The 12,200-nt window shown below is 39.8% G+C and overlaps 1 protein-coding gene across 1 annotated transcript in view; it reads right to left on the bottom strand.

Annotated features, from left to right (window-relative positions):
* Window positions 1-8,942, bottom strand: part of LOC140998716 (noelin-2-like) — a 28,215-nt gene extending 19,273 nt beyond the window's left edge. The window contains exons 1-2 of the mRNA XM_073469079.1: window positions 8,799-8,942; window positions 2,095-2,244 (exon numbers count right to left, since the gene is read on the bottom strand). Coding sequence (XP_073325180.1) covers window positions 2,095-2,244; window positions 8,799-8,942 — 294 coding nt within the window. The remainder of the gene's footprint in view (window positions 1-2,094; window positions 2,245-8,798) is intronic.
* Between the last annotated feature and the right edge of the window lie 3,258 nt (window positions 8,943-12,200).

Here is a 12,200-nt window from a genome sequence, read left to right as displayed (position 1 = left end):
GAAGAGGGCCAGTACCAGCGTTGCAAGATGGTAAAACTTGGGAAAAGATGGGTTAAACTTTTGTACCAGTGGCAGTGTTATTGTCATAACCACAACAACAAACTGGGTAAATGTATAATTTTACAGAACATGCATTCAAAATAAATAACTGGGCTTGAACACAGCATCCCTTAGTGTGAGAGTTCAAGCTCCAACTTGAAGTCACTTCAAATGAGTGTCAGGCAGCTGTGCTCGCAAATCACATTCATCTTCAGAGCCTATACTGAGCATGATTAGCTGTGAAGAGGTCACGTGAGATGCAGGATCCACATTTTGCAATCCTGATCATGTCAGGAAATTAACTGAAATGAGACAGTGTAGACTAAAATAAACTACTAATTAAAGCGTCACAAAATGGTCAAATTATCGTGCATTACAGCATTTTTATGATCATTATTGCACATCGTTCACAGGGCAAAATTTTCATTCAAATACAATAATTATGGCACATCTGGTAACGTTGGCCGGCAGCACCTGCATATTTTACTTTTTGGCTTACAGCGATTTGTCCAGCCTTTTCTGCCCTCTCCATTTAACACCACCCCAACTTGTAGTGAGGGTAAAACCAGCACTTATTTTACTCCACTTCAAGAACTGATCCAAATTAAGGCAGTCACTGACTCCTGACTGCTTCTACATTTTTTACATGCAATTTTGTAAAGCTGTTAGCACCGCACACAAAATGCATTCCACCTAAATTTTAAATCGGAGGTAGCAGAAATCTCAGGGCCAGATGGTTCAGAAATTGACAAATAAAATCAAAAGAGTTGTGAGCGGCTGTGTTTTTGGGTTATCTCTGTATTTAGCATGAATCAACCGTTTAATATTCCAAGCACCTTGACTCGACAACATGATGCAAAGTCACGCATATCACATCTCTCTTTGGGGGAGCTTTCCATTAGATCCATTTAAGAATGAGATTCTCACCTTGAATATGTTGTGCTCTAAAGAAATAAACACCCTCACGCTTCTCCTCATTAACCACCCTGAAATGCTACCACATACTTCAAATATCTTTTGATACCAAATGGAAAAACAAACATGTGGAGAGAAAAAAATCCATTATAAAAATGACCCAGATATTCAGAAGTGATACGCAAACAAACAAACAAACAAACAAACACTCAGGCAGAAACACACCCACTCATCTCCCGCTGTAACACATGCTGGGGGAAGGCCGGAGACGTGAAAACACACACATGCACACGCACATTCACACTCACAGCACGATCTAGGTGTCACTTCCAGAGAAATGCTGAGCTAATTAAGATTCATAAATACAGAAGCCTCCCAACAGGAACAGAGCAAGGAGCGATGAGAAGACGTTCAAGAAAGCGTTCATCTACCTTTCTCTTTGCTCATCTTTTTTCTGTGGGGAGACTTTAAGATGAAACACCAGCAGTGATTGAAAATAAGAGTTATAATCCTCATGAGGTTGTAGGCTAGTTAGGTTCACTTTTACTTTGGCGAGAATATGGTCTGTATACGTCCTGATGTGTGAGCCTTGCGGCAGTGCATGCTTTGGGGAATGTTTGCTGCTCTGATGGTGTTCAATAATTCATCAACTTCTGTCACAAATCACTTTTATTCCGCTCTCAGGACGCACATATACATCGAGAGAAATGTGCTTACGCAATCAGTTTTATATCCTCACATAAACAGGCACATATGCACACACGGATATGAACACATAGAAAATCAGCATACAAATACTCCTATGCAGAGCTGCACCCTACATATGGAACAAAGTGTTTCTTTCTCTCCCATCTGTCAGTGTTTCCTCTGAGTTTAAACTCTTTCGGCATGTTGAATGACTGGGGGTCTTTAGAGGATACAGCTACTGATGTATCAGGGATACATCTGTCAGTGAAACCTGAGTGTGTGTGTGTCTGTTCATGTGTGTTTCCACAAGTGTCAAAACAAAGAGACAGTCCAGTGAATATTTCATTCCAGTACGCTGCCTCTCCCCCTTGCTGCATCACAATTCTGACCACCGAAACATGCAGGGATGCACTCGGAGTCAGACGAACAAAAACAAACACAGAACACACACACCTGTTCAGTCAGCAGGCGTAGTTGTCGGCTCCGAGGGTCTCGTTTGCAGAGGTTACGTGCCGGCGCGACCACCGTGCAAACACACCTGCCGTCAGGATCCGAAGCCGTGCTGTACACCTGCCAGCCTTCCTCTGAGCCTGGGTACAAACCCTGCACACAAACAGGCTCTGCGTTAATGATGTCGCTGCAGGAATAACACCTCAGCTGTGCTTTCAACAGAAGAGAAGGTCAGCAAAGTGAAACTAAGAGTAAATATAAGATTTAATTGTTTGTTTTGTATTTTGTCAATACAGTAGCTCACATTTTTGAGGATATTGAAGCTGTTTTTCTATTGAATTTAAAATACACTTGACTTCACACTCTTGACTTAAATGTAGTTTAGTTTCAGTTGCATTGTACCTTACTTAAGTATTTAATTCAAAACCAATTACAGCGTTTAAAGGTTAAGTTCACCCAAGAAAGAAAATTCAATCATTACCTACTCACCCTCATCCCGAGGGAAAGTCAGGTGAAGTTTCGTAGTCCACAAAATATTTCTGGCATTGGGTTGAGTAGATAATGACTGAATTTTCAGTTTTGGAAGAATTTTTGGATGAACGCCTTTTCAGACTGTTTTATAGTGCTCAAACAATAAGTCAGTACATACAGTACACAGATAATCGATTAAGTTATTTGTCAAGAACAAATCACAATCTTGCTTATTCAAAACTATTCAAAACCAAATATCTCTGTTGGACCATTACCAAAACCCACTTTGTGTTTTTCCCGCCATTTTCCTCTGACGTCATGCTCAGGGTGGGAAGCTCAAATATCGTGTTGCTGTGTTCCAGGTTAGAAGTTGCATAAATGTAGGAAATCTGATAACTCATTATCATTTCACCACTTCCTAATCGATTAGCTACCAAGACAGCGGGGGATGACCCCGTAGCTAACGTTAGCATTCAGCCACTTCCTAGCTATGATTACTGTTTGATACCATTCAGCGGCTTTTTCTTCAGGCTTAAATAAATGTGTCCAAGACGTGTATTGATATTTTAGAATTAATTAACACATTTCATATTGTATCGTGTAACACTATTCAATGGTAATGTTAGCTAGGAAGTTGTTTAATGCTAACGTTAGCTGTTGTTTAGTGGTAGTTAACTGGATTATCAAATATGTGGTTTAACCTTGAAATATGGCCCAGGTCCCTCCGGGTTTTCACTATTCATTGTCTTTTCCGTCGCTGATCAATTAAGAAGTTGATAACGATTTGTAAGATGACATTATAAGACTTGCAACCAGAAACACAGCAGTACATTTGATCTTCACACCCTGAGTATGACATCAGAGGAATCAATATGGTCTACTGGAGCTTGAATAAATCTATAAAGTCTAAAATGTGTCCCTTTCCTTCAGTCCAGTCATTGTGACCAAGATGAACGCACATTAAATGTGCTTCCATCATGTACAAACAGCAAAAGCTCCATGAACACAAGGCTGTTGAGGAGTAACACACACTGCCTCCCGTAGAGATGTGTTCAAAAAGTAAATATTGGATTACAGTATATAGGAGACATGTGCAGGAATTATTAAACACATCTCTATTTTGATATGAAGGTGAACATGTGAAAGACAATTCAACATTAATGAGCAGTAAATCATGCTGAGCTATTTTAAAGCAAAAACTAAAGTGGCTGCCAAAACAACATTTCAAAGCCCCTGAAGTGCATGTTTTATTATTTATTTTTCGTGTGAATCTGTTTTTCTGAAGTGTTTTTCAAAGGGACCCAATGAGTCATAGAACTGAAGCAGTTTCTTTTGTGCATTTTCTAACACAGCACACAGTCTCTCAGCCTCTCAGCATGTTATTCAGGTCACGCTGTAGTTAGAAGGGTGGACACAAACATTTTCTTTTAAAATGTTTATGTCTAATTCTATCCCACTGGTGAATCTCAGCAGCATTTCAGGAGCTCCCGACTGGACTCATTTTGTGATTTAAGTGTCCATCTAGGTTTGTAAAAAGGAGAGTGCATGTTTCTTTGCACTTTATTGTTCCTGACTGCACCATAGACATCCGTGTCTAAATTGGATATTTCTCGTCTGCAGCTAAAATCAACTGTGACATCTCCCACATGTCTGTGTCCAGGAAAGCTTGCAGCAGAACTGGAGAGTTTCCACCCTCTGCATCTCAGCCGAGCTGCTGTTCTCCCTGGCAAAAAGTCACTGGCTCCCCAGAGTGCCCAGAAATCTACACAAAAAACGATTTCTACTCTCACAGTCCATACTAATGCCAGTCTATGCTTCTTCTCTGCTCGTGCCATTTAATTCACATATTAGATACAGATTTCATCAAAATATGTTACCTTGTGTCAACAACATCATTTCTTTAACCATAACATTCACTGTAAATGTATAGCTGTGTTGCTTGGATATACTTTTGGTTTGGTGCAATATTTCTGCCAACAAAAAAGATCCCTGAATAATATGGAGATAAATTTAAAAGGTACAAATTACCTCCGCCAAGAAGGTTATGTTTTCATCTGTGTCCGTTGGTTGGTTGGTTGGTTTGTCAGCAGGATTTCACTGAACAGATTTCATGAACCTCCGATGGGTCTCAGCCCAGAATAGACCCCATTAACTTTTGGTGCAGATCCGGATAACAGGACAGATCCAAAAACAATTTTCTCACTTTCTTTTACATTGTGAAATAGGCTGTTTTTCAACATTTGTGTTAATTTCTCAGGGAATGATGCATGGATCTTGATGTAAAAAGGCACATATACTGTAGGTGGCTGGTATCTATGAGTGAGTGCAATTTGATGCTGATCCTTTTAAAAAATCTATTATTCTTCTACAAAACAGATGGAGATTATGATTCCATCTGCACAGTTTTGTTGTCCTCGTGGCTGGCTGTTACAGATTGGGTGATCTTAAATTATGTATAAGCGGTTTAAAATTTAGAGCAAGACAGGGGCATGAAGTTTTAAATTGGATAAGGCGTGATTGAATTAAAGGGCCTTGGCGGAGGTATGCATTCTAGTTGGCTGAGTGCCATTTTAGCTTGAGTAGCATCTGAATACCACATTGTTTTGTCACATTATTATTACACCATGTTGCAATTAAAATATGACTGAATTTAGAGTATTAAGATCCTTTACTTTGAAAACCTCAATGTATATGGTGTAATGTATGCTGTTATCCCCTCGTTGATTCCTAAATCTTTACCAAAAAATTCCCACTTGAACGATGGGGCTACCAAGAATGCTTCTTCCTCTTGAATTTAAAGATACAGTATGAAACTTTTACAAAGAACTCGAAGTCTTTTAGATTTAAGCGATTGCTCACTGAGTTCATACATCGCTGATTATGCCTCCGTGGAGACACCCTGCACCAGCACACCTGTAGCTACATGTTTTATCAAAATTCACGAACTGAAGAGGAGATGCTACACCGACGATGTACAGTAGAGCTTCTTGCAGTGAAACCTAACTTCCACAAGGGGGAGACAAAACTTAAAGCACTAATAACTATGACTACTTGTATGTGAAATGAACCGCTTCTGGTGAATCTGTGAAGCAATTCAGCTCATTGTTTTGATTTTCAAGCCTGTAACTTTACGGTTTTGGTTCACTCTCTCATAGCATTGTTTTTCAGCTGCAGCAGGCATGTTTGTTCAGCGACAAACTTAAAAACAGACTATGCCACCCGCCCAGCAACAAACAGCAACATAAGCTGGTGAACATAGTGGAAATTTAGATAGATTGTTCTCAAAGTAAATTCATATTTAGCAGCTTCTACGTTTGAAATGCTTAATGGACATGATTTACTTTGGTAGAACAGAATTTAAATCTTTTGCACCTTAAAGAATATTTAAATGCCTTTTAAATGAGACCAACATGCACTGGTTGATGTGATTTTCAAGGCTGCAGTATGCAGCAAGACACACGTCAATTGTTCCCTGAGGTCTACACATCGAAACCAAGTCATACTACATTAAAATAGAACACATGTGAAATCATGGGTTTATTTCGGTGAGATTTAACCAGGTCTTTGGGTTGACCTACTTAGTGTTAACATTTTAGAACAATGTAAAAGTGTGGCTGAGCTCAACCTGACACAAAACAGCCTGTCACTGTCATCTCGCTGTGAAGCTGCCCTACAAACCGTGAAAAAGAATGACGACAGAGGAGGACGTTGGGAGGGATGGAGGCGAGAGAGAGGTACTAGAAGGGGAGGTGGAGGCCTGGAGGGAAACATCTGATAAATCAATCAGCTGGGTTTGGTGGTGTGGTAACCTTGAAGTCCTGTTTACAATGAAGCTGACGGGGCAAAGGGGGTTTAAAACAGGAAGACGTGGATGGGATGAGAATGTAAGCATTGTTTATGCCGGCTGCTTGGTGTAATTAAACGGAGGAGGACATACGGCACCTGAGGGCTCATTTCACACAGGGAAAAAATGATAAAAATCTACTCAGGCAGCTCAGCTGATTATGATCAGTGCAAATACAGAGAGCAAGTAGAGGTAACAGCTAAATTCCTGCAATAATTGCACAGATAGAGGCAAGAACAGTTATGACAGCATTCAATACTGAAACAATAGTTAGAGACTCTAAATGTGTCTATGATCCCTCCTTGTACCCAAAGCGGTGCTTCAGATGCATGCCAGGGGGAACCTGAAAGGATTATGGAGTAGTTCAAACTAATTTGAAAAGCAAATTGATTTAAAAAATATATCTTCTTATTGACTGCATATCACTGACTGAGAGTGTGAAAAATGGTTAGCAAGCAAACAGGGATTTTTAACAGCTAAAACGATTGAAATATAGCTCAAAGTAATGTAAATTTGTTAAAACAAATAGCTTAAAGTAATGGTTAAGTGGCTGGAATAAATATATCAAAGTGATAGAAAATGGCTTAAACAGAAAAATATAGATTAAGGGATTATTGGTTGAAATACTTAGCTAAAGGTTACGATTTTGTAGTTGTAACGAGGGAATGGTTAAAAGACATAGCAACAAATGAATGGTTGAAATAGTTACAGCTAAAATGTACTAACAGGTGTAATCATTAGTTAAAAGTTATGTACTAAAGTTACGTTGAAATAGAGACAAATATTGGGAAATTGGTTAAAACAAGAAACGAAAAACTAATGGAGGTTAAAGATTAGGAGTTGTAATAGGTAAAAGTGACGAGGAAATGGTTCAAATAGATAGCTACAAATAATGAATAAATGGTTATAGTGATTGAAAGTTTTTGATTCACATTTAAAATTGTTAGCTAACAGTTGAAATAGAGACAAGTAATGGAAAAATGGTTACAGTTGGTTAAAAGTATTGGATCCATCACTTTTAGCTATATAGTTTAACAGTAAAAACCTTAAAACAGATATTTTACAGCAATTGATACAGTAAATGCTTGAAATTGTTAAAAGTCAGGGATAAGCATTTCAAATAGCCAAGTAATGTAATGGATATATGGTTGGCAAAGGATAAAATAAATAAACTAACCTGACAATTACACCTCTGTTGTATTAGAATACAGGAACTACTGATGCTAAATAACATCCAGTCGTTCAACTGAACAGATTTTTAGACTGGCATCAATGACGGAGCGCTCCAGCTCCTGACAAGCCTGTGAGGGTATCACACACACAGACACACACAAAGGTTGAGAACTGCTCATCTAGCTCACAGTTATACTCACGTCTACCTGATTTACACTAACATGACAGCTTAAGATTGACGAGATTCTCTGTCTATCATTACACAAAGCAGCAACTCTGCACCTCTAACACCTCCATCTGTTCCCAGCCAGTTCTTGTGTTTGTGTGTAGGCGTCTACTTGCATGAGGCTGTGAGCACTTTGCTGAACTTGCAAAGTGCTGCCACACAGCAGCTGTGAGGTGCCTCACGAGCCAGAGGACTAAATCATGCAAAGCCCAAGTGCGCACAAATACACAAATACACACATGCAAATATACTCATAGACAGTATATGTACAGAGTGAAGGGACCTGTATGTGCAGTGGTCCAGCATCCACACGTGTGGGGTTGCCAGGGTGTTGCTAGGGCAACAAATTGCTGGCTGTCCCACGGGTGAGTCAGCCTTCCCCGGGAGAAATATCACCCCAGCAAGTCACAGATCGAGCAATCTTATTACCCCTCTGCGTGTGTGTGTGTGTGTGTGCGTGTGTGTAGCATTGGCTGCATACTGTACATGTTCTTCTTTATGACTCACATCGACAGAAAAGGTTATATATTTATATATCAGAGCTATTTATTCCTCATATTTGCAACACGCTCTGCTCTATTTTCGGCGAGTGTTTTTTTCTTTGTGGTTTATTTTCTGCTCCAATTTGACCCGATCAAACATCAGCTGCATGTCGGCTAAATGTTCAGGAATGTGTTGATCCCTAAATTAGACCGCTGTTCAAGGTGTTCCTAGGTGTTTTGCTGCAATTCAAAAAGAGCAATTTCATGTATCCAATGCGATGAGTGTTACATTAGAGAGATTATGCAATTATATCTGAGAGAGTGGGTGTTGATGTGTACAAAACAGCTGACTGGAGCATGTGAGTGTACACTGAAGAATGATTAAAACATCTGTGCTGGTAAACTGACTCCTACAAATTTTAGATAATGTGAAAGATGAACTTCTGATCACAAAAAAGCAATTGTTTTTGTTTTGGAAAAATAACTCATGATACATAAACAGAATACATACACTGACGATCCGCTCATGTGTGCCATCAGGGGAGATGATGGTTCCATTGAGTCCAACCAGCGACGGCAGAGTCTGGGACATCCAGTTAGTTACCATAGCCATGGTGCTGAGCACCGCGCCAATCTTCAACATGGGAACACTCATCCTAACGCGCACACATTCACACACCGCACACACAGAAACTCTGGCTCTCACACACAGTCCAAACTGTTGACAGCAATCATGCTGGTAAAACGTGCACACGCTCAAGACTTTTCAGCTCCACAATCCAAAGTAGTCGGTGTTTTGTAATAAAAACACACAGCTGGGATCGTCCCACTGCTGAAGTCTGCACTCCTACACTGCTACAGGTTAGAGAATAAATCCTGGCGCACAAGACACTTCAGATGCCTCCATATGAAGACGCATAAGGTCCAAACATCCAGCGCTCAGCTCAGGCTGCAGGAGATGCTCCTGGAAACAGCTGGTTAGGTCCTACTGAGCTGTGTGTGTGTTTCCTGGACTCCTTCCTCCTCCTGGCAGTAAGACGCTGTGGCTGAGCCAGCGCTGCTCTCTCATTTATCCACTAACTCTCTGCCTCTCCCTCCACCCTCCCTCTCTCTCTCAGACACACTCCTCCATCTCTCCCTCTCACTCATGCTCTCACCTATTCTTCCAATTCATTCATCAATTGAACATATTCCCCTCTTAAACAATATTTGCTTGAATGAACAAGCAAGTTCAATGACACAATCTCAATAAACATTTATCCTTTTTTCCTGCTTTTGTATTCTATTTTCCAGCCCATAACCCTTTTCTCCTTATTTCCCCATCCTCTTATTTTCCATTTTCATCTTTATTGAATGCATTGATTTCTTTTATTCTGTTCATTTCCTCCTACTTTCCTTTATATTGATTAAATGCAAACATCTACAAGCAGGCACAATGCTCTGGACTGACCTGTCCCTGGTCTGTGTGCATCTGTGTGCATCTGTGTGTGTGTGTGTGTGTGTGTGTGTGGGTTAAGTGTATATTTCATTGGCACTGCAAACTGATGCAACACTGCCACCATGTGGCCTGCGATGCCCGCTAACCTCATGCTCAGTACGCGAGCTGTTTCCCCCCTGGATTTGATCAAAATTTGAGACGAAGTACAAGATGTTCTGAAAATGTTTTATTTGATCTGTGTCTGCAGCGTTTCTATGGAAGCAACAAATTCCCAAAATAAAACCCAGCCAGTGTGCCAATACGGCATTTTGTAGTGTTTGTGTCAACCTGTCCAGGGACTGCAGCAGAAGAGGAGCGAGTGGGAGTGTTTCCATTTCAGTACTACACACTGTACTCAGTATATAAAGAATATGCCTATAGTAATTGTCTGGACTGGTTTTGCAGAAGGTTTACAAAAATGCAAACGGTAATGACGCTGACGATTCATTTTGCAAAGATACAGAAAATGTTTTTTATATGGAGCTGTTTATTGAATCTACTGACTGTTTTTAATCAGTGTATTGAAATGTATTTTTTAGAGCTGAAGCAATTATTATAAGTAACAATATTTTTTTAATCAATCACTGAAGTCATTTTCCAGCTTCTGAACTGTGATAATTTGTTTTATTTGTCTTTTCTGATTTTCACTGTTTTTTTTCTAACATTTTATAAACCAAATGATTAACTAATGGGATATCTGTTAGATTCATTTATAATGAAAAATAATTTTTAGTTATGTCTGGGGAAAAAATACAAGCAAAACCTAAACAATTACCACTTGTGAATCTTCTTCTGTCTCCAGTGAAATGCTTGATTATTTTGTGTTTTGTTCTGACATTATAACAGCCAAATGTGTAGAAAAGTACTGAAGTGGTATCTATTCCCTTTGCACACAAACTGGGCATCTACATTTGATGAAGATGATAAAATCCAGAAATCATCATGAAGCACAGTTAAAGCTGATTTACAACTATAGACACCAAACAGAAGTAAGTTGAAGCTTCTGAAGCTCAGCATCAGTTCAAAATGTTGATTACTGTACAAGCACGTCTCATAAAATTAGGGAAAGTCATGAATTATCAAGCTATCACACCATGTTAAGGCTGTTTTTTGAGCTGTTTAAGAGGGCCTCGGGTGTCCAAGACCTCAGACATAATATTCGTGTTAACAGCTGATTGTGTGCAAGTGCTTCTCATGGTACTATAACAAGACGAGTATCTCTTTACTGCTGGAGAACACGGGTGTTCCTGGTTCACGCCTCGAGCGATTACGTGTTGACAATTTAACTAAACAACACTAAATGTTTTATTGTGCCTTTGTTCTCATCAGTGGTTACATGCTCACGCTTTCTTGTCTCAGTTAAAGAGCCCCCAGGACACACATGGATTATACATAAAACGCCCTTCGGCGAAATACGTTGAACTTACATGAATATTTCAATCAGCAGCACTTAGGGGCAACACAGTCGTCTGGGACATGGGAGGCACAATAGAGCCGACATGACAACTGAGCAGTGTGACACACCTTCAGGGAATTCATGGTCACTGACTCAGGTAGCTGCCTCTTTGCATTTTTAGGAAATAATAATGTTTTCTTATACGGCAAAAGAAAAGAAAAGCAAAGTTGCAAAGTACATCACACAACTACAAATGAGAAGAAGACCAAAATACCCCAAAATTATCAGCCAAAACAATGAGCCAGGCACATTAAAACCCACAATAACAGATAAAGATGAGAACAAAATCTAGTTAAATACATTTATAGAATGTGTTTTGAGTGTTTTGAAGATGCTGGCAAGAACTCCTCTGGCAGCAAATATATTTATCTAATCCTTTTTATGCTCACATTCATGAAGCATTTCATTTCTTTGGACACATTGTAGAAAATGCTCAGAAAGATCTGATACATTTTAAACAAGACGTGTGTTTTGGGAGATATAAACGCGTTTCACATGTAAACAAATGCATGCTTTAAATATTGGAAATGAAGGAGCTAATAAAAGTGCTGCCAAAGTGTGTATTACTCCCCAAACTTTTTCTGCGCTCTGAAGTCGAGCACAATATTTACAGTAAAAAATTGTCATCTGACAAAGAGAGGCTTTTATTTCCCCAGAGGACGAGGTTATAAATTCTTCATCAACTTTATCCCAGTACATCTGATCTAAAGTTAGAAAGCTACAGTAATTCTGGCTTGTGTGACACACTTCATGCTCCAACACAGAGACTAAAAGTTGGCGAGGGCACAGTGTCTTCTTACCTTACATGAGCAGACAGTAAACAGCAGCTGTAGCACCCAAAGGACTTCAGGTGGACCCATCGCCCTCTTCTTAACCCAGGTTTGTCTCACCGCAAGCATAAAAAAACAAAAGACACGCTGTGACCGCCCAGATACTCCGACATCTACTTCAGGGACCACTGGGGACTGTACACCGCCCTC

This window comes from Pagrus major, chromosome 1 (genome assembly GCF_040436345.1).
Source record: "Pagrus major chromosome 1, Pma_NU_1.0".
NCBI classification, from domain to species: domain Eukaryota; kingdom Metazoa; phylum Chordata; class Actinopteri; order Spariformes; family Sparidae; genus Pagrus; species Pagrus major.
The sequence above is the reverse complement of the archived record's forward strand: the minus strand, read 5'-3'. Positions and strand labels throughout refer to the sequence as shown.